General features: G+C 41.8%; 2 protein-coding genes across 5 annotated transcripts; one reads left to right on the top strand and one right to left on the bottom strand.

Moving 5' to 3' along the window:
* Positions 1-1088: 1088 nt before the first annotated feature.
* clptm1 (CLPTM1 regulator of GABA type A receptor forward trafficking) lies at positions 1089-18162 on the top strand. The gene is made up of 14 exons (XM_022227501.2): positions 1089-1208; positions 4079-4288; positions 4911-5069; positions 6461-6578; positions 7283-7368; positions 7882-8002; positions 8490-8589; positions 9349-9493; positions 10811-10904; positions 11674-11864; positions 14229-14321; positions 14972-15107; positions 15462-15629; positions 16538-18162. The coding sequence occupies exons 1-14, from the start codon at positions 1113-1115 to the stop codon at positions 16723-16725; spliced, it is 1905 nt and encodes a 634-aa protein (XP_022083193.2). The 5' UTR covers positions 1089-1112; the 3' UTR covers positions 16726-18162.
* A 2061-nt stretch (positions 18163-20223) lies between these two features.
* On the bottom strand, positions 20224-27469 carry LOC110975203 (Rieske domain-containing protein-like). Of its 4 annotated transcripts, XR_002597672.2 has the most exons (6): positions 27175-27469; positions 25704-25940; positions 25262-25296; positions 24876-24963; positions 24478-24654; positions 21657-21775 (listed from the first exon to the last, which is right to left on the bottom strand). XR_002597672.2 is itself a non-coding variant. In XM_022227457.2 (5 exons), the coding sequence occupies exons 2-5, from the start codon at positions 25879-25881 to the stop codon at positions 21588-21590; spliced, it is 489 nt and encodes a 162-aa protein (XP_022083149.2). In that variant the 5' UTR covers positions 25882-25940; positions 27175-27466; the 3' UTR covers positions 20224-21587. The 4 variants fall into 4 exon arrangements, 3 of the variants coding, with proteins under 3 accessions (XP_022083149.2, XP_022083151.2, XP_087003879.1); XM_022227457.2 differs by lacking the exon at positions 24478-24654 and having other exon boundaries at positions 20224-21775; positions 27175-27466; XM_022227459.2 differs by lacking the exons at positions 24478-24654; positions 27175-27469 and adding an exon at positions 26530-27132 and having other exon boundaries at positions 20224-21775.
* Between the last annotated feature and the right edge of the window lie 37 nt (positions 27470-27506).

Consider the following 27506-nt stretch of genomic DNA (forward strand, 5'->3'; position numbering starts at 1 on the left):
TCTGAACCGGAAACTATCAATCCCAAATTCGGGATTTACATAAATAATTCTATGATCCCTCGTGATTATGGCACGTCTTATTGTAAAAAATAAGAAACTGTGGGATCACAAAATATTAATTAATGAGCTCGCGAGCAGACATACGACGCTTCAAAACCGTCTCCAAGCCAATGGGAAATATTCCACATTTTTATTTTAAAATGATTTGATTTGTTTTGTTCGAAATTACCAACCTATTTGCGTTATTTGGACAGTCGGTTCAGGCCTGTATGGATGAATTCCTGCATCTGCCTAAAAGTTAATTACGCTCCTGGGTTTGGGTCCGAGTTGGTCGTGGGTCTGAGTTAGTATTGGGTCCGAGTTGGTTGTGGATCCGAGTTGGTCGTGGGTCCGGGTTAGTATTGGGGCCGAGTTGGCATATGTCCGAGTTGGTCGTGTGTCCGTGTTGGCATGGGTCCGAGTTGGCTTGGGTCCGTACCCCATGATCATCTCCGCAATTTTTCGCTGGTAATCTGCATCCTTAAAACGTTGTGTATTGCAGTATAGAAAGTTGAATATTCATGCCATCGATGGTGCTTGGTACGGTACGATCTATCTGACATCAAATTTAATGCTTGCATTTATTGCCCTGATCAAACGCTTTCTTCTGGACTTATTTTAAGTAGTTTTGTGTTTTATTTGAATCATTTTATGAGATCTCATGATCGCTCCTTGCGATGAAACAACGTATTTTGTTTTTCATGAACTTAACTGTCCACATTTTGGCCGGTCTTGGTCAAGTTCGTACAAAGACTTCGAAAACTGATATATAGAGGAGAATAAAATTACAAACTTTGCATGGATAACGGGGGCAGTGTGTCAAAATTTTTAAAGTTATTCACAATGGCAACAGTAGGTGCAATATTAGGGATTTCTCTCTCTTTGTTTCCTGGTCACAGCAAAAATTTGTTTTCACTGACCCCCCCCGCCCATGCAGAAAGGAAGAGCGCACGTCCCGTTTCCCACATTTGTAAGAAGTCGCTGCCAGCCTTTGAAATATTTTGCAAGAGCGCCCTCTCTTGGTCTTGCCATTTTATGTACCCAGATCTGAATATTCATTACGTTATTTCAACATGGCGGACAACACAGCTGCTCAGCCAGCGATCGGTGCCGGTCGGGATGTGGCTTTGACAAATGGCTCAGAAGTTGCCGAGAATCAGAATGGACAGGTAAAACAACGAACCCAACCTTACTGACTATTATTCAATCAAATTTTCTTGAAGTGATTCAGATGTTTGGTTGTACAATCGATTGTGAAAAAAGGCCTACCGACATGACCGACCGACGTGACATGTGATGGGATCAAACGTGTTGTGCAGTGCGTGTTCACATGCGTAACACTAACAAAGGAAGTGGTCTTTGGGCCTGTTTGTTTCACACAAAAGCTGTCCATTTTGAGACGGGTTCTGTTGTCAGTAAATCAACATCAGATCACTGATTACAATCTGGATCTGCGTGAAACAAACATTCATTGTCATTGACGAACAGGCCCCCAAAATGGCAAAAGTAAGGAGACTCATTAATTTTTCAGCTATTTTTCTTCTTTCTGTTGATGTGATCTTGGGCTCGGAGAGGATGTCATGAGAAATATTTTGATTTGGAGTTTGGGGAAAAAATAATGCATCCTGACTCCACTTCAGCAGTTGTGTACAAAGTCTACGGGGAGTGAAGAGAATTTTCTACGTATTTCCCAACAACATCGGTAAATGTTTCTCAGTCTAGAATTTGTAACTTTCCAGCATTTCTTAATGACTGACTTTTATTGAGATGATATATGATGAGAAAAGTGGAGTCAGGATGCAACGTTTTTTTCAAGATTGGATTCTGTCGGTCTTTCCAAAGGAAAGAAATATTGAATTAAACTTGCAGGGATATTATGAGATGTTTGGAGACATTTTTGTACATGTGTAATGGAGACCATTTTTTTGTAGCCTACACAAAAAAGAGTGTGGATTTTGACTGAAATGTTTAAAATCCACATTTTCATAAAAATTTGTTCTTATTCGTGCCTTATTTCAGTGAATTAAATGTTAGCTTCTCTTGAAATTTCAAAAAATTGAAATTAAGTAGAGGAACATGTGCAAAAAGATAAATTTTAATTACAGTTTCCTATCTAAGAAAATGAGTTCCCAAATGATCAGTGCCCTCACTCATTCATGCATGTCCCTTGCACGAAAGCACAACTTTCGATTTGATCCATAAGAAGGAAGAAGTGTACTAATGGTAGCCGCAGACCAGGGCCCGTCTACTGGACTGCCTCTGTATCCTTTCAATATGGACAGGATGGAGGGAGTCCGGTAGACCTACTGGCATGACTGGCCCAAGCCCCAGGGCCAGTCTACTGGACTGCCTCTGTATCCTTGGCCCCACAACTAAGCCTCAGAAGTGGGGATGTTTTGTAAAAAGCTACCTAAGAGCCGTCTTTTTCTCATGGCTTCACTCACCCCGTCTGGTCGTTAAAAAATCATCTAACCTTCAAAATGCACCAAGGTCATCAAATTTGCCACCATCTGAAAGCTTGTTTATCCTCTGTCTCAATATTGCAAAGAAAAAATTGCAGAAATCAAATCTCGTGTGAAAAATGAAGAAAACCAAGAACACACATCAGATGTTTACAGAAAAATGGCCGCATCAATGACAAGAATCCCTGCTTGAATCTTGAAATCTTCAAATGAATTCGATCAATTCAAGGAATATGTTTTCCTCTTCGTTTTGCTGTATTTTTTGTTCTGGAAATCAAAGACCTAAAATGACAAATTTAGTGAAATGGGAGAGACAAATAGGCAAAAGTATCACCCATACTGCTGAACTCGCGACTTTGTTTGTGTAATCGAGAAAAACTGCCAGACTTCATTTTCAGGGTGAGTTTTAATGTCCACCACAACAAGTCCCTACAGAATTCGCACAATTTATATATTACTTAAACTAATGTGACTTAAAACTACCAAAAAGTGTAAATCTGATGAATAAAGTCAATAAACACTGTTTTTGTGTGAAAAAATTTCAGCTTTTCTTTGGAAATTCTGCACAAGGTCTAAGATGGTGGCAAGATACAGAACTCTCTCCCAACATTGCCAGATGACATTCAGGAAGCCACCTAATCACTGATACTGTAACAGACTTTTATTTCAACACAGAAAAACATGGACAATTTTAGTCCAACTCCCTGGCTGTTGCCACTGAACTGCCATTTTTCAAAACAAACACTGGGACGTCACTGATTTGAATGTCGCATATAGATGGTACATTGCTAGCATGTGCATGAAACAGTCATCCAGCAGTGCAACAACGACATGTACACATGAAAAAAGCGTATTCCCAGATACATGGTCGCAGTCAACTTGAGTCTTACCACACACAGTCCGTGTGTATTATTATCCTGCAATGCGCAGGAAAATCAGACATGTTCAATGCATGTGTAGATGTGCAGTTACTTGTATGCTTGTACATAAGACGGTAACCTGGATGGTAATGTAATACTTCAGTGCTCTTTCCTCTCGCATGCATTCCTTGCACCATCAACACTATGCTGGAAATGTTGAGCCCCCAAACCGACCAGCTCAGTTTGGACCAATTTAGTTCGGAAGTGCCATGTTCAGTGAACTTTGGTTTAGCAGTTTGGCTGCAGCACTACTTGGCACTGTAGGATCATGGACTGAATGCAAGCACAGTACAATATCCATCCTCACCTCCACTGTGGCAAGTTGTTTACTGATAAATGGGCATCTTTTGATAAATGTGAGAACAAGAGCATGGTTTCCCATGTGCCTCAAAACCAGAAATCAGCCCACAGAACAGTCTGTGTTTAAATTCTGCACTTCACTCATGTTTCTAGTCACTTTTTCAGAATTTAGCTCCAAGCCAATTTGTGGCACCGTCCCCTATCCTGTTGTCAATTGTGTAGCAACTTTTGAGTATAAACTCGTAGATCTCCTGTTCACGGACATGTGTTGACAAATTTCCTAATTAAGAATCCTGTCAACTTCAGCATTCGTCATCATGGTGTCAATGTTGTTGGTTTTGACGGGTCATATCACAGGCAGGGGGCCGGCAGCAGGCTCAGCCCCAGCAGAGCACCTGGCAGATGATCAAAGGCATTGCCTTCCGCATTTTTGTCTTCTACATGATCATGAGCTTTTTCCGCAAATCCTCTGCACCGTCTGAGGACCCGGCTGCCACCACAGAGGACGGCAAGAGTGTGGCCCCCAGCAAGATGGCCATCAACCTGTTTGAGAAGGGGATGTTGATGGTGAGTTATCGTTGAGGAAGTTCTTTGTGTACTCTGGGTTTAATGTAAGTCACTTCTACTCACTTGTAACCCACTCCTTCCTTACAGAGATTTCATGTGGTGTTACCACATACATGTGTACCTTTGTACAACAGTTTAATATGGTAGCAATACTGAAGGCTTATTTAAACCGAGTTCTTTACATTTTTGTGGCATATTCTGTATGCTCCAGCCTTGAAGGAGTGCCAAGGTTTGTGTAAAGTACATGTAGCAGTGACTGGTTTCTGCCTTCCTTAACCCTACAAACTCTTCCCAAACCTCCTAGTAGATTTTGAAGGATATGGGAGGTTAAGAGTTCATAGGTCATGCACCTAAGTTTGAAATAGTTCTGTCAGTTCCACGCTTGATGACACTTTGCACATTGGGGTCACTTGGTACCAAATCACACAAAATCAAGGTACCTTCCATCTGACCTCAAAATTGCGTGGGAAAACAAGTTTGCACCAAACAGAGGAGAATAAAGCATCCTCTGAACCTTTTCTGTTGGATTGTGTAGATATAAATTTAACTCCTAATCCTGTTTCCCTATCCCTCATCACTAAGTTGATATCTCCCATATATATCCTATTGCTTCTCCTCTTAGGACCTTCGCATCTACATCTCTGAGCAGGACAGATTCACCCAGTTCAATGACAGTAGCCACTTGTTCTGGGAACTGACAGACTTGGAATACGGAGACTGGGTTGGGGGACCCAATGGGGATGGATCTTACACAGTATCAGACTTTGTGGACATCTCAGAGGTTAGTTCAGTGTCTGTGACCAGGCTTTTCCTCTAGGGACTTTTCTGCAGCGTGTTCCAGGTTCAAACAACTCTTACTGATACTAAATACTTAATGCTATCAGTGCCAACAGCATTAACCCCAACCTTCCTTAACCACACAGAATTAAACAGTAGTAAAGTGTTTAATTCTGTGGGGATAGGTCTGGTAGGCCCAGACAGCTGGCTTTTGCATTGGGTTTGGCATATCTCAGAAAAACTAAGTCCAATAGCCTCTGTGCACAAAGTCCCAGCTTTGTGTGAATGGGGAAGGTTAGGGCCAGCAACCCTTGGGGAGTTAGGGTTAAAGTCCGTCATTTTTGTCGTTTATGCATTGTATTCCTTTGAGGCAACAGAACTTCTCAAAATCTTAAAGAAAGATGTCTAAGAAAAAAACCTGAAGAAATTTCAGCTCAGTGAATACTGTACATTCTGAGAATAACAATATGAGAAGATTTCATTTTCTAATCAAAAGTTGCTGAGTCATGTTTTGAACTGTGCCTGAATAAAGTGCCTGGTACACATTCTCACATGCAGCTGCATGCAGCTGTATGATGTACCGACCAGCGGATTGTTCATCAACAAACCATACACAAAATCAGTTGCAATAATGCACACAATTGTACATTATAAGCACTATAATAGCTTCTCACATCTCTGGCCATGAATCTTGCCCTGTTGAAAATTTCCATTACTTTAAAATTTTTAATGAGTAATTTACTTTCTGTATCTTTTTTAGATACATTATTCTGACGCTTTTCATGTAAATCTGCGTAACCCCTTGATGGAATTTGTTTCCGAAAGCCGACTACAAGAATTCCAGCCTGGCTTGGCCACGAAGGCCACCTGCCAAACCGCAAATTCTCGGTTTGTGGCCTTGCGTGCTCTGCACGCTTTGAATTACACAGTGAAAAGGCTGAGGATCTCAATTTTTACGGTGGCTCTATCTGTGTCCCGGCACGAAGGGGTTAACAAGCTTCCATAGTGCGATTTTTCTCATTTAAAACACAAAAGAAATTCTCCCCTCCTTTTTATGAATTTTGCCTTCGAGTATTCAGACTTGGAAAATAATATTCAAATATTCGATAATCAATCGGATATTCAGCACAGCCCTGGTTGACATGTTTGGGTTGAGGTAGTTATCAGTCAAGGATGGTGTCTATCCCCCCAGAAAATAACATAGGCTGGGGTGCTGTCTGAAACTTGCAATAACCTAACGTCAAGAACTGTTTCCTTGACATGCATTTTGCAGAGTATTCAGTACAGTAATTATTGCTAACACCAAGCAAGCTCCCTGTTCATAGTTTGGTCATTGAGGTTTTAGATAATGCTATAAATGAGTCTGTGCTATGTGTATTTTCCCTTTTCACCTAGGAAACCATGAACAATGGTTCTCTATATATCCACATATACTTCACCAAGAGTGGCTACTCACCCGATCCGAAACAGAAAGGGAAGTACGCTAAGAGATACACCGTCTCCATGTCCAAACGTGAGTAACTGGGCTCACAGATTGTCATGTCAATTGTTTAACTGGCACTTCACGGCTCCTCGCCATTATCTTCCTGAGTCCTCCCAAAATCCTCCCTTGTGCAGGAAACTAATAACATGTTCTTGGTAATAGAACTTTCAAGGGTGCTAAGCCTCAGGTAAAGTACTAATGCCTAGCCTCTTTCTTCCTTATGCCTCAAAAATCCTCAAGACAAAATCCTCAGAATCCTCAAGGCAGGAGAGTTTAATAGGCTACATCCATGAAAGAGGAAAGTTTTGGAAAAGTTAAAGGACTTTCTTTTCAACTTGATTAGGTATCAGACATTGTGGGGACTGTATGCTGTAAATCAGCAGTGGACGTTAGGGGGTATACGTTACTCTTCTATTTGGGGTGAACCCCAAATTGTAGAAATGTATAAAGGAGTTTATTGTGGGAGACTGGTGCAATGTAAATGGAATTTCAGTCTATTCATGGTGAAGGACAGCAACAGGTGGAAAGGCTTGCGGTAGCACTATGCGAAGGAATATATCTAGCTTATGAGTAGGTGTGGTTCAGAAAAGAACCGGGAGTATACTCCAGGAGTATTCTCCCGGTTCTTTTCTGAACCACATGTACTCATAAGAGAGATATATTCCTTCGCATGGTGCTACCGCAAGCCTTTCCACCTGTTGGTGCGATTTAATCTACTCACTGATTTATGCCAGGGTTGAACCGTTTCAAGAAGCGTCACTTCACCAAGACAAAGAACCTTTTGACCGGAGCAACTGAAGCCAGCCTGGAAGATATTAAGGTACCTAGTATATTTTTTCGTTTTCTTCAGTTTTAGTCCCCATTCTTTGATGTTGATAATTGCTGATAAAAAATAATTAAATCTTGTTTCTAGCCATGTTGTATGAGGCATTTTGCTCTCTTCAATGAAAGAAATTGCCTTCCAAATAACAGACTTTGAATGTTCAGGCATTACAATTCTGTGGTCACTTTAATGGGAATGGATGGGTTTTGAAAAGTTGACATGACACTGTTCAGCATGGGAAGGCATGAGAAGAAAGCTTCGTTGGCTGTTCTTGTCCATCACCAGCCAGCAGCTGCGGTGTCACTGACCATGAGGTCTCTGCGTTGTCACTGACCATGAGGTCTCTGCAATGGATGTCCACACTTATTTCCACTGTGCCCTCAATAGCTGAAGCCTGCAGTTCACCCCTTGGAGTTTGGTTTCCTGGGACTGCATTGGTTAACCCTTGAAGCTTGGGTAGCAGGGCATCGGCTGGTTTGTGTTCATTTTGGTTTGACGTTCCTTTTCCAGAGGGCCGAGGAGGAAGGCCCAACCCAGATCATTTCCCACTGGCATCCCAATCTCACCATCAACATTGTGGATGATCACACACCCTGGAGGCGCGGCAGTGTTCCACAACCGCTTGATGAGTGTAAGTTGTTTTTATTGTCTTCTTAACTCATTATCATCCTGCGCTTGGTGCTAAATGCGCTGTTGGATGAACAGATATAATCAATAAATGTAAATGAACCAATCTCATATTACATGGGTCACATCATGATCCTAATTATCCATCAAGTAAATGACATGATCGAAATGCAATTTTGTTCAGCTCAAGCTGCTTAAAAGAGAAAAGACCGTGAATATTTTCTTCTTTAACTTTCTTTATTTTGCACAACGTCAAGTTCCGAAAATGCCTTAAAATTTCGATCACATACCAGAAAAATGCTGGAATATACTGCTGTGGAAAGTCCGTTTACATTTACATTTACATGCAATAAATGCTTCATACATGTACATTATGTAACCCTGAAGGTAAACATCTGATGGTTTAAAAGGTTTTATGGTCAGAAATCTGCTCTGATGTTTTGTCCCTTGTAAGAGGCTTCAATTGACATGAAATTTCTTTCTTGAATTAGTGGTTACGTTTCATGTGTCTGGTGACTACTACCCGATCGTGTACATCAATGATTACTGGAATCTCAACAGTGACTACATGCCCATCAATGAGACCACACCGTAAGTTTTGTCAGTCCTTCAAAATTTTCTCTTCTGGATTTTCTTACATGCCAGAACAAGCTTTAGTTGGGTCAAGATGGCGGTGACTGAGCAGGGTTTTTCCTTTGATGATCCACAACTTAGCACACAGAATCGGAAATGCAGCTCATCACGCTTAACATTCATGTATGATGAGGCAAGATACATTCTCTGTGAAGTTTAAGGCTCCCAAATCCTTTCAAATCAACTAAGATTTTGTAGGATTGAGGAAGGTAGAACCCAGCTATGAGACTTGATGCTTCTTCAAAATTTGAGTGGAAAGAAAGTGCCCTTCTCTGCATAGTCTGATAGAGAATTTGGGAGGACGTTGGAAGGTGTCTAGCATAAATGCTTTGTGGTTAAATTAATCAGATGAATGTCAGTACTTTTGCCCGATATTCTCTCTGTTCTTTACCATTCAAGTGGGATGATGATTGTACAGTCTGTTTTTGGCTTTTCAGTGTAAATAGATAGAAATGGGAAAGGGCAACACTGATTACATGTATATGACTTTCCTCTTCTCTGTTTAGCATTGAACGATAGTAAACCAGATCCTACTAGTTACAGCGATTCTGATTGGCATTAGCGGAGACTAATATTGGGAGAATTTCAATGTACAAAGAACTACGAGGCTGTGCTAAAACTATAGACCTGATGGCTTGATTTTTACATATGACACTACATTAAACTAACATCAACACCCCTCCAAAACAGTCTTTTCTGTCCTCTTGTGGCCCACAGACGCCTGCCGCTGTCCCTGACTTATACTCCCATCTCCTTGTTCAAGCTCCAGTTCTACGCAGCCCAGTCCATGCGCAACCAGTGGTCCATGATTCTGGGGGAAGGGGGAGAAGGAGATGACGACGATGAACAGGACAGCTTAAAGGTGAACACTCCGAGAATGGGAGTCAGGGGCTAGTTCTTGGTTCTTAGTAGCATCTGTAGAGATGTCAGGGAATGTTTGTGGTGGATTAGGTACTCTGAGAAATTGTATTTAAGTGTGATTGGTTGGCTCAGCACGCTTAGTAAACCGTGGCCTTACTCCCACACTCACTTGTAATGGAAGCTGATAAGTGTTGAGTACTTGTGCTTGGACTGTACCCTTAGGTCTACTGAAATTATTTTGTGCTAGTAGACGCCTTGTTTTGGTAAATGTGAAATGTCTTTGCTGAATTTCTGTGTGTGTGACACGGAACAGACTAGCATTGGCTGCAGTCTCCTCCAATAGAGATATGTGTAACTCCCAGCAGCCTTCCCATCCAGGATACTTGGTTTTAAAGGAAAACACTTCCTAAAGAACACTTCAAATAATGTACACGTACAGGATACCAGTTATAGACCTCCTGCGCTAGGTACTCAGTGACCATTCTTTTCACAAGGCGTGGAACCGTTGAGAAACCGTGGAGTGCACTGGCTGCATCTGTTCTTAAGATTTAGAGGGAGAATTGTTTAACCACAGTTCTTGGGTGAGCTTGTTCACTACTGAAGCAACAGTTTACCAGAGATTTCTAGATCAAAGTGTATTAACCACTTCCTGCGGGGCGACCCGTTTTCGAGTACATAGGCTTTATATGCAGAGCCAGGGAGCCCGGAACTGGGACAAAAGAGTTGGGCCTTATAACAAAAGACCATGCTCAGCCAAAAAGACTGAGCTGCTGGGCATTACCGACATTTTTTCACTCTCAATAGTGGAGATAACCCAGCCTTGTTTTGAAATGGTATACCATGGTTTGAGGCATTTAGAGCAAGCGGATTACCACCGGGGACAAAAGCGCTCTACCACCACAGCGATGAGCCACACAGCACCGCTGCATGCTAATCTGGCCCCTATTGAAAAGAGGTCAGCGGCGCTCTGTGCCGGTTTGGGGAACAAAAGAATCTTACGTAACACTGCACAATCTGGGCTCTTTTTCCAAGGCTGCAGGCCTGGCTGAAATATTCAGGAGTCAATAAAGGTTACCTGTCAGCTTTAGAGTAGTGTCCAAACAGTCCTTCATGTTGGTTTAAACGGCCATTGAATGAAATGATGAATTTTTGAAGAATTTTGAAAATGGAAAATCTTGAAAAGGACCCGGCATCTTGTCTTACTCAAGAAAAATCCACCCAGCAGCAAGTGGTTAATTCACTTTTGTTCTGTGTATTCCTAAAGTCTATGCATTGTTGATTTTATGGTTATCCTGTTTCTCTTGTTTCGTTAATGCAGAGAGCCATGCTGGAGACTAACCCATACCTGCTGGCACTCACTTTTGTCGTCTCCATTGTACATAGCGTGTTTGAATTCTTGGCTTTCAAAAACGGTAAGAATCTTCACATTACCTTGGAACTTCCTTCAGTGTGCATAAATATGGATACTGCATGTGCATCTGATGCAGTATGCAAAACAACATACTTTTTATTCTTGTAGACAGTTGAAAAGGTTGACATCTGATTATGTTGTTCCTAATTTGCACTCTTCATTTTCAAAGATTCCTTCCTCATATAGACGAATCCAGTGACAATGGTAACAAAATCACTGGCCATTTGCTGTGTCCCCTGCAAGCATTTTGATAACTAATCTATGGAGGTACTTCCATAACAGTCACTCCTTACAAAACCCAACACAGTGGTATCTGCCACTGAAGGGAGCCATCGGAAGTGTCCTGCGAAGCATCACTGGATTCGTCTGTTACTGAGTACAGTTTTCCCCACTTGTTCTATTCTTGTACAAAAATGAAGACTGGGCATAAATGTTGGTATTTAGGATTTTAAGCTGTGCAAAATGTAGCCTTTCATGACAACGATTCAAGTTTGTGTCTTGATTGGGTGCATGAAGATTTTTAGCATTGACAATCGTACTTTGAGAAAGACAATTAGATTGCTAGTAAGCTCACCTGATCACGATGTCAGCTTAGTATAATCTAGTGTAAAATTGAGTTACCTGTGATACTGTGGATATGAAGCAGTACAACATCACAATGTCCATCGTTGCTATTCTATACTCTCAAACTGTCGTTGTGTGCAAGCAATGGCATCAATCTGTGGCAGCAAGCAGTCGGTTATTAACCCTCATCTCCTTGCCTGATTCAGACATCCAGTTCTGGAACAACCGCAAGTCCCTGGAGGGTCTGTCCGTGCGCTCCGTCTTCTTTGGTGTGTTCCAGTCGCTCATCGTGCTGCTGTACATCATGGACAATGAGACCAACTTTGTGGTCAAGGTCAGCGTCTTCATAGGCCTGCTCATTGAGGCCTGGAAGATCACCAAGGTCGTCAATGTCAAGGTAGGGTCATGACCCTGTCTAACAAAATCACACCTCAGCTCACCTGATATGCATAGTAGCATACCCCAGCTTTTACATCAAAGTTGTTGTGCAAGTGTAGTACCTCTAGTTATGGCAAAGGTACACATCCGTGGATGTTGACTCACTTACGTTGTGACAACCTCAGCACTTCAGATTAAAAGCACTGTTGTTATCAGAAGACAATTTTCTTGTGTTGGCTGTGCGCCTGTGCTGAGTTGTGTCACTGTTACTTGAGGATGCAGCGGATTATACTCATGCAGCTGAAAATGAGCCATGCTGACTGGGCTCCACTTACATGCCTGAAGCAGCTGAGGCACTTGATGTGTCCTTCCTTGACTTCCATGGATGGTCCAGGCAGGACTGTCTGCAGTTCACTGCATAGAGTCCAGACTTATGAAGCAGCTGAGGCACTTGATGTGTCCTTCCTTGACTTCCATGGATGGTCCAGGCAGGACTGTCTGCAGTTCACTGCATAGAGTCCAGACTTATGAAGCAGCTGAGGCACTTGATGTGTCCTTCCTTGACTTCCATGGATAGTCCAGGCAGGACCGTCTGCAGTTCACTGCATAGAGTCCAGACTTATGAGCAGCTGAGGTACTTGATGTGTCCTTCCTTGACTTCCATGGATGGTCCAGGCAGGACTGTCTGCAGTTCACTGCATAGAGTCCAGACTTATGAAGCAGCTGAGGTACTTGATGTGTCCTTCCTTGACTTCCATGGATGGTCCAGGCAGGACTGTCTGCAGTTCACTGCATAGAGTCCAGACTTATGAAGCAGCTGAGGCACTTGATGTGTCCTTCCTTGACTTCCATGGATGGTCCAGGCAGGACTGTCTGCAGTTCACTGCATAGAGTCCAGACTTATGAAGCAGCTGATGCACTTGATGTGTCCTTCCTTGACTTCCATGGATGGTCCAGGCAGGACTGTCTGCAGTTCACTGCATAGAGTCCAGACTTATGAAGCAGCTGATGCACTTGATGTGTCCTTCCTTGACTTCCATGGATGATCCAGGCAGGACCGTCTGCAGTTCACTGCATAGAGTCCAGACTTATGAAGCAGCTGAGGTACTTGATGTGTCCTTCCTTGACTTCCATGGATGGTCCAGGCAGGACTGTCTGCAGTTCACTGCATAGAGTCCAGACTTATGAAGCAGCTGATGCACTTGATGTGTCCTTCCTTGACTTCCATGGATAGTCCAGGCAGGACCGTCTGCAGTTCACTGCATAGAGTCCAGACTTATGAGCAGCTGAGGTACTTGATGTGTCCTTCCTTGACTTCCATGGATGGTCCAGGCAGGACTGTCTGCAGTTCACTGCATAGAGTCCAGACTTATGAAGCAGCTGAGGTACTTGATGTGTCCTTCCTTGACTTCCATGGATGGTCCAGGCAGGACTGTCTGCAGTTCACTGCATAGAGTCCAGACTTATGAAGCAGCTGAGGCACTTGATGTGTCCTTCCTTGACTTCCATGGATGGTCCAGGCAGGACTGTCTGCAGTTCACTGCATAGAGTCCAGACTTATGAAGCAGCTGATGCACTTGATGTGTCCTTCCTTGACTTCCATGGATGGTCCAGGCAGGACTGTCTGCAGTTCACTGCATAGAGTCCAGACTTATGAAGCAGCTGAGGTACTTGATGTGTCCTTCCTTGACTTCCATGGATGGTCCAGGCAGGACTGTCTGCAGTTCACTGCATAGAGTCCAGACTTATGAAGCAGCTGATGCACTTGATGTGTCCTTCCTTGACTTCCATGGATGGTCCAGGCAGGACTGTCTGCAGTTCACTGCATAGAGTCCAGACTTATGAGCAGCTGAGGTACTTGATGTGTCCTTCCTTGACTTCCATGGATGGTCCAGGCAGGACTGTCTGCAGTTCACTGCATAGAGTCCAGACTTATGAAGCAGCTGAGGTACTTGATGTGTCCTTCCTTGACTTCCATGGATGGTCCAGGCAGGACTGTCTGCAGTTCACTGCATAGAGTCCAGACTTATGAAGCAGCTGAGTTACCTAGAATGTGACTCTGTGATCATAGTCTGAGCTGTGAATGGAAACCTGAATTCCTTTTCAGAGCAAAATGGTTGCACAACAACCATCTCTGAGATGAGTATTGTTCTGTATGGACTCATACATGTATGATGAGACCGTCTCTCCATTCAGTGTTACTGAATTGAAAATCCCCCCCCCAAAAATAAAGCCTTCATGGTGGATGCCAGAGGATTTGAATCTTAGTATAGTAGACTTTAGTGCAAAGCATTGTTTTGATGGCTAACTCAAACCACACAAGTAGAACACAATAAACATTCCCTACCCCATGCTTTTAAAGTTGTACATTTTCCTCTCCCAGATTGATACAGTTAATCCATACCTTGGATTCATACCAATTCGATTTGAGGACAAGTCATCTTACACAGAGTCATCAACTAAGAAATATGATATGGTTAGTAATTAAATTGCCCAGAACGTACAATTATCTTCAGAGAACCGAGTTCTTTTAATACCTGTTCAGTATTGATCAAGTGAATAAAGAATCTTCTATACACATGCCTCTTTAGCATGTCCAAATAATGGGACCCCCTTTTTTAACGTGATTAAAACAGCTTGACAGTGTCCCATGATATCTCCAGATGACTGAGGGCGTTGTTGAGTTACTTCATTGACTTTTTCCGCTTGTTCAAATTTGGGCTGAACCTTGAAATAACGTCTCCTGTAGAAGCCTCAGGCTAGTCATTGCAAGTCACTTGCCATAGATGGTTATGTGACAGGCAGCCATGGCTAGTTGATCTGAACGAGGCCGTTGATTGAGGGCAGTGGCATGCGTGTATTAATTGATCCAAGAGACAATCTGTTTCTTAAGAAAAAAGCTCTGCAAACTTTTTACATTCAAATGGGTGTGTATTGATATTTATGTCGAACTGGACATCACTGCTCAGATCCGAATTAGGACATTTAGCCAAAACTATGATTATCAGTTTTGTAAGGGGATTGAAATCTTAAAAATGCCACCAACATGAGACCCCTAACTAGAAACACCTGTTACACGTAACAGAGTATTGGGATATCATATCTCTTCATTCTTGTTTTTCATAGATGGCCTTCAAGTATCTGTCCTGGCTTCTCTTCCCACTCTTAGCCATATACTCAGTCTACTCAATCATCTATCAAGAGCATAAAGGCTGGTACTCCTTTGTGCTGAACATGCTCTATGGCTTCCTCCTAACATTTGGTAAGTCATAGCCTGATTGTGCCCAGCACACCATTGTCACGTGTTAATGGTCATTCATCACCAACTCGCCGAATTTGATTTCCTTGTGCCAGAAGGTCTTGCCTTTTTGTGAGAAGCACCACCACAAAGCTCTAAATACGCAAGGTAGGCCAAAACAGCATGAAGGTAGAAACAGACCAAAAGCATTACAAATCCCTCACAATAGACTTGAGGTCTCTCCACAGACAATGAAAGCAGGGCATAAGATTAAAGGAAGGCACGGAACGGAACAAGTTTCTACTGGTGGTTCTTAAAGTTGGTTTCCCCAGATGGACGTCTGCAAAGGCTTACCCTCTTGCCTTGATTTTGATGCAGGGTTCATTATGATGACGCCCCAGCTGTTCATCAATTACAAGCTGAAGTCGGTGGCCCACCTGCCCTGGCGCATGCTGACTTACAAAGCTCTCAACACCTTCATCGACGACATCTTTGCCTTTGTCATTAGGATGCCCATGCTGTATCGCATTGGTTGCCTCCGTGACGGTGAGTCAGAAAGCTTTGGTGCAACCATCGGGGAATTTTTGTTAAAACATGCTCTGACTAGCCCTGTTTGAGGAAGTGGTTGTAGTAACGTGTTTATGGACATAGTTTGGAATGCTGAGTTTAAAACCTACTTCTCTCATTGATACTAAACTTGCAAAGTTTGCCCCATAAACAATATTCAGGGTTTCGAATACCAGCCACTTTCAAAATGGTGGTCCAAATCTGCAGTAAAGTACATAAATGGATGGACGTTATATTCTCTTGAAACACTGCTAACTCCATCAGAAGCCAACATAGCAGGTGTAATGTTTTTCCACATAATCTAACACCTAGAACAAAAGACCAGAAATCACCTACTGTTGCAAACTGCTTAGATTCAGCAGGGTTTTTTTTTATTTCCTGGAATCATTCCAGTCCGTCTCATGACCAGTCTCTTTTTGATACTTGGTGTGCATGTCAAGTCATCCATGATGTGAAAAACTGTGAAATTGAAGTTGGTTTATGAGCATTCATAATTCCCACTCTAAGCCTGTGTGCATTTTAGAACAAGTCAGTGGGAAACATTTACATTTTGGCCAACTAGTCTTTGAAAATGGACACTCCGCAAGAATAGTATGTCTGATTATTGTGAAGTTGGTGTCAAAAATTATCACATCAGTGGAGAAACTTCTGAAGGCTCAGTATGTTAGAAAAAATGCAAAGGAACAATATCGGACAAACTGTAGTTATTGTGTCCCCTGGATTTTTTTCTTTAAGCTATTTATCGTGCCTCAAAGAAGCAGTTTTGACGTGTTTTTCTGAAAACCCTGTTTTTGCTACACTCGCTCAAGTGTCCCACAAGAATGCAACATAATTCTATTAAGGCCTCCCCCCACCTAAATGTTTTCCCTGTGGCTGCCTCTCTGCAGATGTGATCTTTGTCATATACCTGTACCAACGCTACATCTACCCAGTTGATCTAAAGCGTGTCAACGAGTTTGGGACCACTGGGGAGATGCACATAGAGGCAGACAGCCAGACAGCTGCAGCCACTGATGGTGCTGAGCCACAGGCGATAGCTCCTCCCAAAAGCAAGGAGGAAAAGAAGAAAGATTAGGTCAGCTGTAGCCCAAGCAACTCACCGGTGAAAGCCAAATTATGTAACTGGTTGTAAATTTGCCCTTTTCTGTTTGGGGGTCCTTATTTTTTTTTTTGTATCATGGCAATAGTTGTCAATTGTCCCGATGTTTGTGTGTGATGTCTTGAGGCACTGTGAGTTGTGTTAGTTTGACGGTCCACCTCCTCCCCAAAACCAAATTTACTTTGGACTAGAAGGTTGTTTTCTCTATGGGAGACTTTGAAATGCTTGCCGAGAGCAGACCAACCAGTCCTTTTGGTCAGTTCTGGACATGTTTGCACTGTTCTGCCAATGTGCCAAAGTTCTGAGCATGCGCACAACTGTGCAAAACGACCAGTTTGTCTGCTGCTACCAAGCGTCTCAAAGTCAAAAAGTGTGGAATACATGAAAAAGAACACTCAGAAATTCAGACTTCTGGTCACTGCAAACTCACTTCACACTGTGGTAATGATCACGGCCTTGTGCTGGCTGCTGTTAGAACCATCACTTTGTAAAGGCGACGGTCATTCAATTGATACGGTCAAAAATGAGAAGCGACACTGCCGATTAGTTACCGTCCATTACAGACAGAAACGTCTTGCACCTAGACTAGGCTTCTTCAGGCTTCTCTGCTGAAGTGTTTGTGAGATTTTCAGAAAACTTTGGTTTCATTACCAGAAAGAACTAAACCCCAAATAAATTTGCTTGTCTCATACACTTTACACAAAGTTGCAACTCCACTGCACTGGCAAGGATGTGGGGGGGGGTTTACACTTGTTGCTATTACTAGATTAGCATGTTATCCGGCTCGTAAGTGACTTTGTCACAAAGGCAGATGCGCCACGATTTGCAGACTCCCATTGGACGATCGCTGAAGTTGCGCGTTAACTTCGGTTCCCTGTAAATAGCGATCAATGCATGTAACTCTATGTGCAGTGCATGTGCAGTGGGCGTGGTTTAAACTGAAGTGACGTCACACTTACAAACCGGATAAGGCATAATGCAGGACATCTTTGGCAGATGACCAAGATGGTATAAGCTGGATGATGTGATTATGGTAACTTAAAAGTTAACTACATAAAATGTAGTGTCTGTGCTGACACAGAATGTGCCCAGAAAAAAACCTAGCTTCTATGCCCAATAACCCAGCTCCCAACTGAAAGACGCGTTTACCAAAGTGGACTTTTTCATTTTAAATGTATAAGAGGTTAGACCCATCCGATGTTTGTGTGATAATGCATCTTAATTTACTAAAAGTAATGGCACAGTTTGACCCGCTGTCACTAGGCTGTTACAAGGCTGAACGCCGTTTTCTGTAGCAATGGTGCTTTGCAAGGCAATATGATATTCACTTGAAACTTACAACTGTTGCACAATCAACGCTATAATTTATTTTTAGCGCGGCATCCATCGTAGCCTAATAAATCAAGTATCCGTTGATCAGTTTAATGCTGTTAAGTGAAGTCACTTTATAATACACTGAAAATTTGTCTTACATACCCGATCCAGAGAGGCAAATGTTGAAGAATCCGCATGTGAAATTTTGAATCCGTTTAACATGTTCTAAATGTTACATGCTATCCCTGAAATGCTGCTTAGCAAGTAACTAACCATTGGAGATGTGTGAATAACCACCACAGCTGGCTTTATCATTCCGCTCGTGCATATTCTAGACTGAGCATGAATGTGACCCAAGATGTGTTGCTTTTTTAGAGTGTTACAATGCCCTGCATAGCCACTCCCTGCCCTGTGGTAATACCTTGTGGTCATTTGTAAGCCATGTAACACCAATGAAATCCCTGTAGTTTATAAGAACACATTCAGTTTTTCAGGAAGCTACGGCAAGCTAGACCTTGAATTATCGCATTTGTTGTAAGCAAGGCTCTTTCTCCATTTCTGGCAAATGGACTGCTACCGTGCGCGTGGTTGTAATCTGGAACAACAAAAAACTTTTTTATTCACAGTACCCAACGGGCATGTCACCGTTTCCTCAGATCAGCTATACAGAAGTCTTGTGCTGTTCGGGTACTTTCCTCCCTCCCCCCCTTTTAGTGGTGCATGTATGTTGCATGTGTGACCCTGGCTTTCGAATTCAGGTAGAAATACATGGCTTGATGAGTATCGGTTCAGTCAACACAATCTTGGAACTTGGTGTCTTGGCTGTGGCTGGCAGTATAATACGCAACTATGGAACGTGTCTTGACTTGCTAGCCGGTTTGCTAGCTTCGGGACACACATTATTATAGGCTGCACAACATTATTATGCACCCTAGTTAATGAAGATTAAGCATAAAACCCAATACGTGTACTAGTACGGTAGTTTAGTTTTTTTCTTTCACAAGTCCAGTCACAAATCCTTTCACAAAACGAGTCAAAAATAACTGGGCGATTCTAAATGACAAAGGAATGCTTTTATCTCAGGTCATCAGAAAAGCTTTTGACTTGGCTTAAGATCAGTTGACTTGTGCTGGACTATGGTATTGCCTTATACTTCACTGTAGTTGCCAGACTCAGGAAAAGGACACATACCCAACACTGTTGGTTTTTTAAAAAAGGCTTTACAATGCCCAGCCCATCCCTCTTTGTCTGTACAATGTATAAAAAGTACAACATTGGTAAAACTTCGTACACATATTACGGCATAAATGACTTTCATATTTATTCAGTGAAAATGTGACATGACATATTTCTTTATTCTCAATTGTTTCTCTCAAATGTAATCTCTTCACAAGTGTTCAGAACATCTTCAGATGTCTTTTATTTTCCAGTTTTTCAGTATTGATTATCTGAGATATTCCTTTGCAAGATTTTCTTTTCTGTAGCTATTTCACTTTTGGGGAGGGTGGTTTTGAAGGTGTAGGGCAAGGAAGAGCTTTTTGTGTAACACTACTCCATCAAGTTTAAGGTTAAAGGTTGCAAGGAATTATTTGTGAATTCCCTTTAAAAATTCCATTCCCTTAAATCACAGATCCCCTCTACAAAACTGTGAGATTTATTAGAATGCTCCAGCTTTTTTAAATCTCAAAACTTGGACTCATTTGTGGGAACGAAGTTTTTGGAAAAATTACATACTCCACGAATTCCACATGTGAGCCTAACAAGAGGTAGCCTACTTGAAAGCAGCCTTTAGGTGGATGGGGGACATAGCATGTGTGCACTTGGGTTCATGTGTATTTGGTAAAGGTAGGACCAATTTCTGGTGGTGTGTACAGTCTGGGAATACTCTGGGCATCACGTTGCAACAGTTACCGTCACCACCAGCAAACCCTCTCTGACAATAAACGGTTATGTCTTGCTCCTTAGATGGACTTCATTGTTGACGGGATCTGGACAAAAATGGTTGCCACACTTTCAAGTCTTGCAGAGGGTTGGGTGGATAGTTTCAATGGTGTTCGTTTGTCTTTCCTGTGGCATTTAAGACTGGTAATAGAATGTTTTTAGCTGCATGTTTACAAGTATTTAAAGTTCCATAAAACAAATTGGAAGTGTAAAAGGAAATCAAGATATTAAGAGACATGTTTAATACCAAAAAGCATGATTTGAATGGATTTGTTAAATTATCCCTGCGACTTGTTCAGTTACCTCGGCAAATGATTATACCGTTTTGCACATTTCCTTCTATATAATGTTTAATTACAAGGTGTGTTTTCTATAATTATGCAGGAACAAAGAAGAAATAAACCCAGGCAGATAAATTTTATGCTGAAATAATGATGTGCACCCGATTCAATTCATTTCTAGAGTCTGAAGCTGTCTCATATTATTAAATGTTACAAGGTACCATTCTCTCAGGATCTCTGTGGGATCAAGTTAACCCATTCGAGACATTTAAACAGCCCTCCTCATCTCTTTATCAGTAACGGGTAATGGCTCTGATATTCCTTATTTTGATGTCTTTGTGATTCAGTCATTGCCAGTGCAAATGTTAAATTCAATTCACGTGTAAATCTGAATGCAAGCAATCCTTGAGCCAGACTTTCTGTTTCATCCATGTGATTCTGTCTAGTGCTTAAACACCACCAAGCTTTAGTCATGTACACTTCTTTGCAACTTAAATATATCTAAATATAACCATAAGAGCCATACAGCTAAAATCTTCCACTTTCTGTGAAATTGGTTTTCTGGTAAACTGACAAAGGTCAGAAGGGAACAGTTGTTCATGTTACACCATTACTAGAGCTGCAGAAAATGCAATTTAACCAGCTGAAGCTGTGATTTCACACGAAACTTGTCCCAAGTGAGGCAATATTGTCAGCTGAAAAAAACCACTTTTAAATGACAAGGTACCTCAGCCTTAGTCTGTTACTGAAATGGACATTAAATGATGACCACTGTAAGTCATTTATTCAGGATTTGTGCGACATTTCTCAAAACATCAGTGCATCTTTTTACGCTTGAAGACAGTCACAGAATGATACTTGCTACAACGCCCAGCTGAGGCAAATACCCTTGAGGGCTACACGCCCACTTCAGCACCGTAGTTGTGACAGCACACAATATTTCGCCTATTTTCTGAGGACCAAAAAGTTTATGGGGACAAAGAAAATGTTCCCCGACGTTATAGCCAGTTTATGCATTTTTGACCCGCAAATTCCTCAAACCTTGCATTAGCACTTTGACCCAATCAAGCATGATACCTTAATGCTTCAACCCCAGAAATGAAAAAAAAGAATTCTTAAACAAGTGAACATGTCTTCCATGGAACTAGTAAGGAAAATTATGTGTGTTTACACAGTATCTAGTGTCAAATGGTTAAGAAAGAAAAAGGGGTCATTTAAAGTTTCCGTCTTTTGACACCCCTGGTAAGACACAGAACCCCTTCCAAAACATTTGATAAAATCTACCGGTATCCATTCCCTTTGTTAAGGAACTCCTTTGACAAAGTTCATCCGTTGCTGGTAGTCCTTAGAGTAATAGTAATCAGATTCATACTTTGTGTCTGATGTAGACAGTCTCACATAGACCATCCCTTCTCTGACCTCTACGCTATGCGTTCGCTGTTTTATGCCCTTTGATTTCCAGCATGGAGCCCGTCTCGGATTCTTCAGGTCTATGAGTGAGAAATTATGGAAGACAGACAAAAAAAGATGACCTTGGTATCTCCACGCCATACTTACCAATCACCTGGTTTTATGAGGAATGGTTGGCCAAAAACTAGCCAGACCTGCACTGTCACCTTAATGTCAGGATTTTTTCTAATCGACAGAAAACGTGTGGATTACTTCTAAAAAGTTCTGAAGTGAAAAAATTCAATACTTGGAATTCTGAAGCAGTCCTCAAATGACCAGCTTACCACTAGCATGAGTTTAATGAAAAGTCAGGCTGCATCCAAAAGTATTAGTTATGGCTAGGAATAACTCATGTGCTTGTGTTACAACTGATAATGTTAAAAACCAGTGCTTAAATGTATCACTAACCGATACTGTGTCACAAATTGACCAGTAGTGTTGTAAACTTTATATCCAATAATGTGTCACCTGTTAACGGATAATGTTAATCCAAAAAATCTCCATCCAATAATGAATCACCTGCCAACGGATAATGTTACTTCCCAAAACTTCTAACCGATAATGTATTACCTGCCAACGGATACTGTATCAACGGTCAAAGTATTCAAAATTGACTGATAATGGATAAGTATGGGAAAGGTACATGTGTGTAAAAGTATAATTGTGTCACCCTAATGAAGTTTTGGGAGACACTTACTAGTACTAATTAAATTCTGTATGACGTGTTACCTAATAACCTCATAGGTGCGCCCATGTTGTAATTATGTTTTATAGACAAAATTGTGTAACTCTGTATCGAAAAATGATGCGCATTTGCTCATCACCCAACTAATTACCTTGTTTAACAGGGGATTCCTGTAGTGATTGCCCTCACAGACACAAAACTTTCATTGCGTTGACTGCTGAATGTATTTTCTAAAAACCTTCGCTCAAAATTTTATTTTGAAAATATGAAAAGGGGCGTAATCATACATGTCACCAACACATTCTAAGTCTGATGGGTAGAAAGGTTGGCCGCCACCAGTCAGGAATAATTTGGTTATATTAATTTCTTGTAGGTATAATCATTCTAAGAGGTTGCCATTGTCATTTAGGATTTTCGAGGGAGGAAAATCGGGTGTGACCTCAGCATTAACCAGCAGTGCTGTTCCCCTTTCTTTGCTTACGTAGTATGTGAAAGTTCAACTTGAGGATTGCAGCTCTGTTTGCTGGTGTCTTTTTCTGTGCTTGTTACCTTTAACTATTGGCACATCGTAACTCCCTTCGACCAGTCACTGTATGGTTGTGTACTATATATCTGAGAGAATCCATTACAACTCAGTGCCAATATTAACAAAAATGTCGCGAACGCGACAGTTTGACCACATGTGGTTGAAAATGCCATTTTGATATACACGTCCGAGTTAGACATCAAGTGACTTGTGTATGAGCATGTGTATGAAACTAGAGACTGGAAATGGTCGGACGGTAACTAAAACTGTGGACAAAACATACAGTGAACACAATTAACAGAAATACAATGGGACTCCAAAAATTGGTTTGGGTAACAATTTATTGTCCATAATTATCAGTCAATTTTGAATACCTTGCCTGTTGATACAGTATCCGTTGGCAGGTGATACATTATCGGTTAGAAGTTTTGGGAAGTTACATTATCCGTTGGCAGGTGATTCATTATTAGATGGAGATTTTTTGGATTTACATTATCCGTTAACAGGTGACACATTATTGGATATAAATTTTACAACACTACCTGTCAATTTGTGACAGAGTTTTGATTGTTGATACATTATCAGTCAATCAGTGATACATGATCGGCTGATGATACATTAGGCATTGGGTTTAATCCCTTGACGATGGGAACTTTTTTCTGAAAGCCAACTCCGAGAATTCCAGTCTCGCTCGGCCACGAAGGCCACCTGCCAAACCGCAGAGTCTCGGTTTGAGGCCCTACATCCTCTGCACGCTTTGAATTACACAGTGAAAAGGCTTATTGTTTGGTGGCATGCGGCTCTACTCACGCTTCAACATTCCCGTTGCCTCTTTTCAAAAAGGGGACTGTTGTGAACCTGGTGATTATGATGCTAATTCGGTCTTTTCATTTCTGGGCTACACACAAAGGCCAATCACGACAGCCAGGGTCTGCCTTCTTTCACCGTGTTGGCTCGAGCATGGGTCGAGAATAATAGCTGAAAAGCGGGCTGAGGATCTCAATTTTTACGGCGGCTCTTACCATCATCTGTCACAAAGGGGTTTACATTATCAGTTGTAACAGCTTATATGAAAGTCACATGGCTACCAGCTGTAGCCACTTCCCATGGCAAAGAGTTTCAGATGTTATCGTGGTAATCACAGCTTCTACTCCAACTCACAAGGTGCCTAATAGGACACTCTCACTGATAAGATGTATGATGCGCGATAGTCTTGGGCTCAGACCATGGAGCCACACACACTACTTACGAAGTAGGCAAACCCAAAGCTTTCCAGCCTCCAGCAGAGACTACCACACTAACAACCACCTTATACAGTGCATGTTGTTACCGTTATGTCATTTGATAAAGAATCCACAGATAGTTCATGAAAAAATAAACCTCAATGGCTTAATTTACAACTTTCGACGTAAAGTTGGTAACAAATGCTTGCCCACTGCAATGGCAGCCAATCTCGTGGAAACTGTGTGGTACTTTGATGTCTTTTTGAGTTTAGACCAGACTAAACACAGATTGTTTCATCTTGGATATACCTCATACTCTTCTGTCTTGGATACTTTCATCAGTTGAGAGTAATCACTTGCCAAATATGTAACAGCAAGAGTGAATTAATGTCACTCAAGTGTAACTTTGAACATCAGTTGCATCTAATTTATGAATTACTGTGTGGCACAGGATGTAGGGCATTCCTGATGACAATTCAGCAACCTCTGAATATCCGGCAGGAGAGATCACAATAACGAAAGGGTGTACTGCAAAGATGTGATTCCATTTTTGAAAAATAAGTAAAACATTTTTGACTCATCAGCACAATTTAACACATTAACAGTTAAACTCTTTTTGTGGGAAACTGGACATGCATTTTTTCTCACCCCCTTGCACTGGACGTCATGCATCCCTTGAATGTCTAAAAAGGTCATGGAACTCTTACCAATTGATTGATAGAACCCTTCCCCTGTCTCCAAGCTAATCTTGTACTTGTGCCATGGACACACAATACAGCTGATTCCATTGATGTCCTGAGTAAAACACAAGGATATTAAAAACAAAATAGATATTCTAGAATATTTTATTAGAATATTAAGCATAATTACATTCATTTATTAAATCTTGTATGTTTCTACATCACATATGGATCAATATTGTTAAGAAACAGTGAAATTTTTCATGTAGTAGAAAAACCTTGGTTACAGTAAGGTGAAATCATTCAAAGTGAATAAAATTAAATTTACAATTTCAAAAACTTGCTTTACATTGATCCAATAATCTGTACCGAACAATATCAAGATTTTCCAGAATGTTTGAAAAGAAACAAACCTCTATATTTCCAACATCAAGTGGTCCACCAGCATCTGCAAATTGTCAAAATACTTAATGACCTTGGTGACAATGTAATCTGAACACAATGTGGTCAGGTCTTAGGCACTGAGCACAAGACTCATGCATTTCTGGCCTTCTAGCCTTTTTATCTGGAAAAGAGCTAGGGAATAATTTTAATGACTGTTGTCACAGCAGTGATATCCAGTGCTTTATGTGCACAGGGCAGATGTAATCTGAACAAAACCAGCTTCCAGACTTATGGCTATGCCTTGTCTCACACTCAGCTAGGACTCAACTTTGGAAGCCCTGGGAGCGATGAACAGCTAACCAAAATTAGAGGAAAAGTTGAAATCATATGGAGTTAGGGGCACTTGTAGAAACTATCTGGCACCAACATAATCCCTCAAATAAGATAGTACATTCCATCTGTCTGACTCACGGTAACAGTGGAAGTCCATTGCATAAAATCTCCTGTCCCGATAGAATATTGTAATTTTTCGACTGGAGACGAGTGCAGTCTTTCGTCCAATCTCCTGTAGCTCAACCTCAGTTGCTATGGCAACCCATTCTGATGATGCAGATGAGGCAGATGTTGGATCTTGAGCTGATGCCTCCATCACCTCGGTTTCAAGTCACTGCAGCAGTCTTACTGCTTCCAACATGAGTTTAAAGTGACCTGCATTTGGTGGATTCAAAAACTTAGGAAGCTGGTTGGAATGACAGTTTGATGGTTTCTTGTGTTGCCAGCTTTCCTTGTAGATCTGGCTGATTTTAGAAGGCAGATCTGTTGAAATGCATCTTCTGACTGGCCAACAGTACAAAAAATTCTCCTAAAAGCCTCCAAGCCACTAAAACACAAGATAATAAGTCCTTGAAGTCTTGAAATAAACACAACCTATGCATAAGCCTCCATACATTCGCTTCCAGTGTCTCAGCAAAAAAGTGCCCCACCCTGTAGAAATTTCCTCCCGGTTACAATTTATGGCACAACATGCAGTGTCTCTAACACAAAATACATTTTGACCTTGTATCCTGACACCCAGCACATAACATGACATTTTTACTGTGAATGCTCTTTTACGCTAATTTTTTGTTTACTTGACATTTTCTCTTCCCTTTGCTACAAGTAATCCTCTTACCCCAAATGCCTCTTTACCTGTTTTTAACAGAGAAACCCTAATCATGTAGCACACAGAGGTTTCACACAACCTGCACTATGAATGAATCTTCATCATATCAATACACTTTTTCGTACAAATAACTACCAGAATCAGCTTCTGTGTGTCGAATTCAGACACAGTATTTTCCAACGTCCAACCACCAAGTGAGTGAGGCTCCTGTGCCGTGCCAACACCCATTATAGACCACAACATTACTCATGACACACAGACCGACAACGTCTTCCATAATTGTGGAATGTGTATGCATACATACAGGGGTTAGAGCCACTGCGTACGCTATGCATATGGGGAGGTCTGAAAAGTCGGCATTTCATGCATGTGTCCTTTATTATGGGGCAGCACGGACATCACGGGTTCTCGCAAAACAGCAGGTACCGCACCGGCACAGTGAAAACAGCGCCAAGGCGACGCACGCACACACACAGCCAGTCCGAGGATCGGGTGACACAATCTTTTCTTTAATCAGTACGTATGCGCATGCTCGTTGCAGTTGTTTTCATGAGCGGGGTGCGGTTGCTACCCATAATTTTGTGGAACTCCCCGATGTCAGTGCTGCCCCGTAGACGGCCCCTAAAACCATGTGGATAGATCCCTTTTGGGGAGGACGACCACAGCATACTGGTCAAAATGTCGAGTACACGCTCACCAGTACTTATCAGAACCACACCTGTTCCAAAAGAAATCTATCGATCACATGGGGGGGGGTGTCACCGCAAGCCCTCTCCTTACCTTGCTTAGTCTGCAGAGTGCAGGCACAAAAATAGAAAAACACAATTCATGAATGGAGTTCACACGCACTCCCGTAATTCCCTTCACATGTCTCGAAATCCAATAAGCCTTTTCTTTATCACCGTTAATCCTGGCTTCAGCCCCGACGTTACCAACAACGGATACCGCACATGTTAAGTAAGCCTGCATATGCAACACGTTCCTTCAACTTGTCAAAGCATTCCAACCTGCAGCTTTACCTACCTCCGCCAACAGATTTTTCGCGGGGTTTTGTCTGGCATAAAAATCCCTTTAAATACGCCCTCAACGTCACAAAACATATTTACGACTGT

Source organism: Acanthaster planci, linkage group LG01 (assembly GCF_054643075.1).
Source record: "Acanthaster planci isolate LZ-2023a linkage group LG01, COTS_SCS, whole genome shotgun sequence".
Classification (NCBI taxonomy): Eukaryota; Metazoa; Echinodermata; class Asteroidea; order Valvatida; family Acanthasteridae; genus Acanthaster; species Acanthaster planci.

Coding starts and splice junctions, on each gene's coding strand:
- clptm1 (XM_022227501.2), top strand. CDS start 1,113: ATGGCGGACAACACAGCTGCTCAGCCAGCGATCGGTGCCGGTCGGGAT. Junction 5,070..6,460: donor ACTTTGTGGACATCTCAGAG/GTTAGTTCAGTG, acceptor CTTTTCACCTAG/GAAACCATGAACAATGGTTC. Junction 11,865..14,228: donor CCAAGGTCGTCAATGTCAAG/GTAGGGTCATGA, acceptor TTCCTCTCCCAG/ATTGATACAGTTAATCCATA.
- LOC110975203 (XM_022227457.2), bottom strand. CDS start 25,881: ATGGAGGCATCAGCTCAAGATCCAACATCTGCCTCATCTGCATCATCA. Junction 25,297..25,703: donor AATGGACTTCCACTGTTACC/GTGAGTCAGACA, acceptor GACAATTTGCAG/ATGCTGGTGGACCACTTGAT. Junction 21,776..24,875: donor AGGGTTCTATCAATCAATTG/GTAAGAGTTCCA, acceptor TCTCACTCATAG/ACCTGAAGAATCCGAGACGG.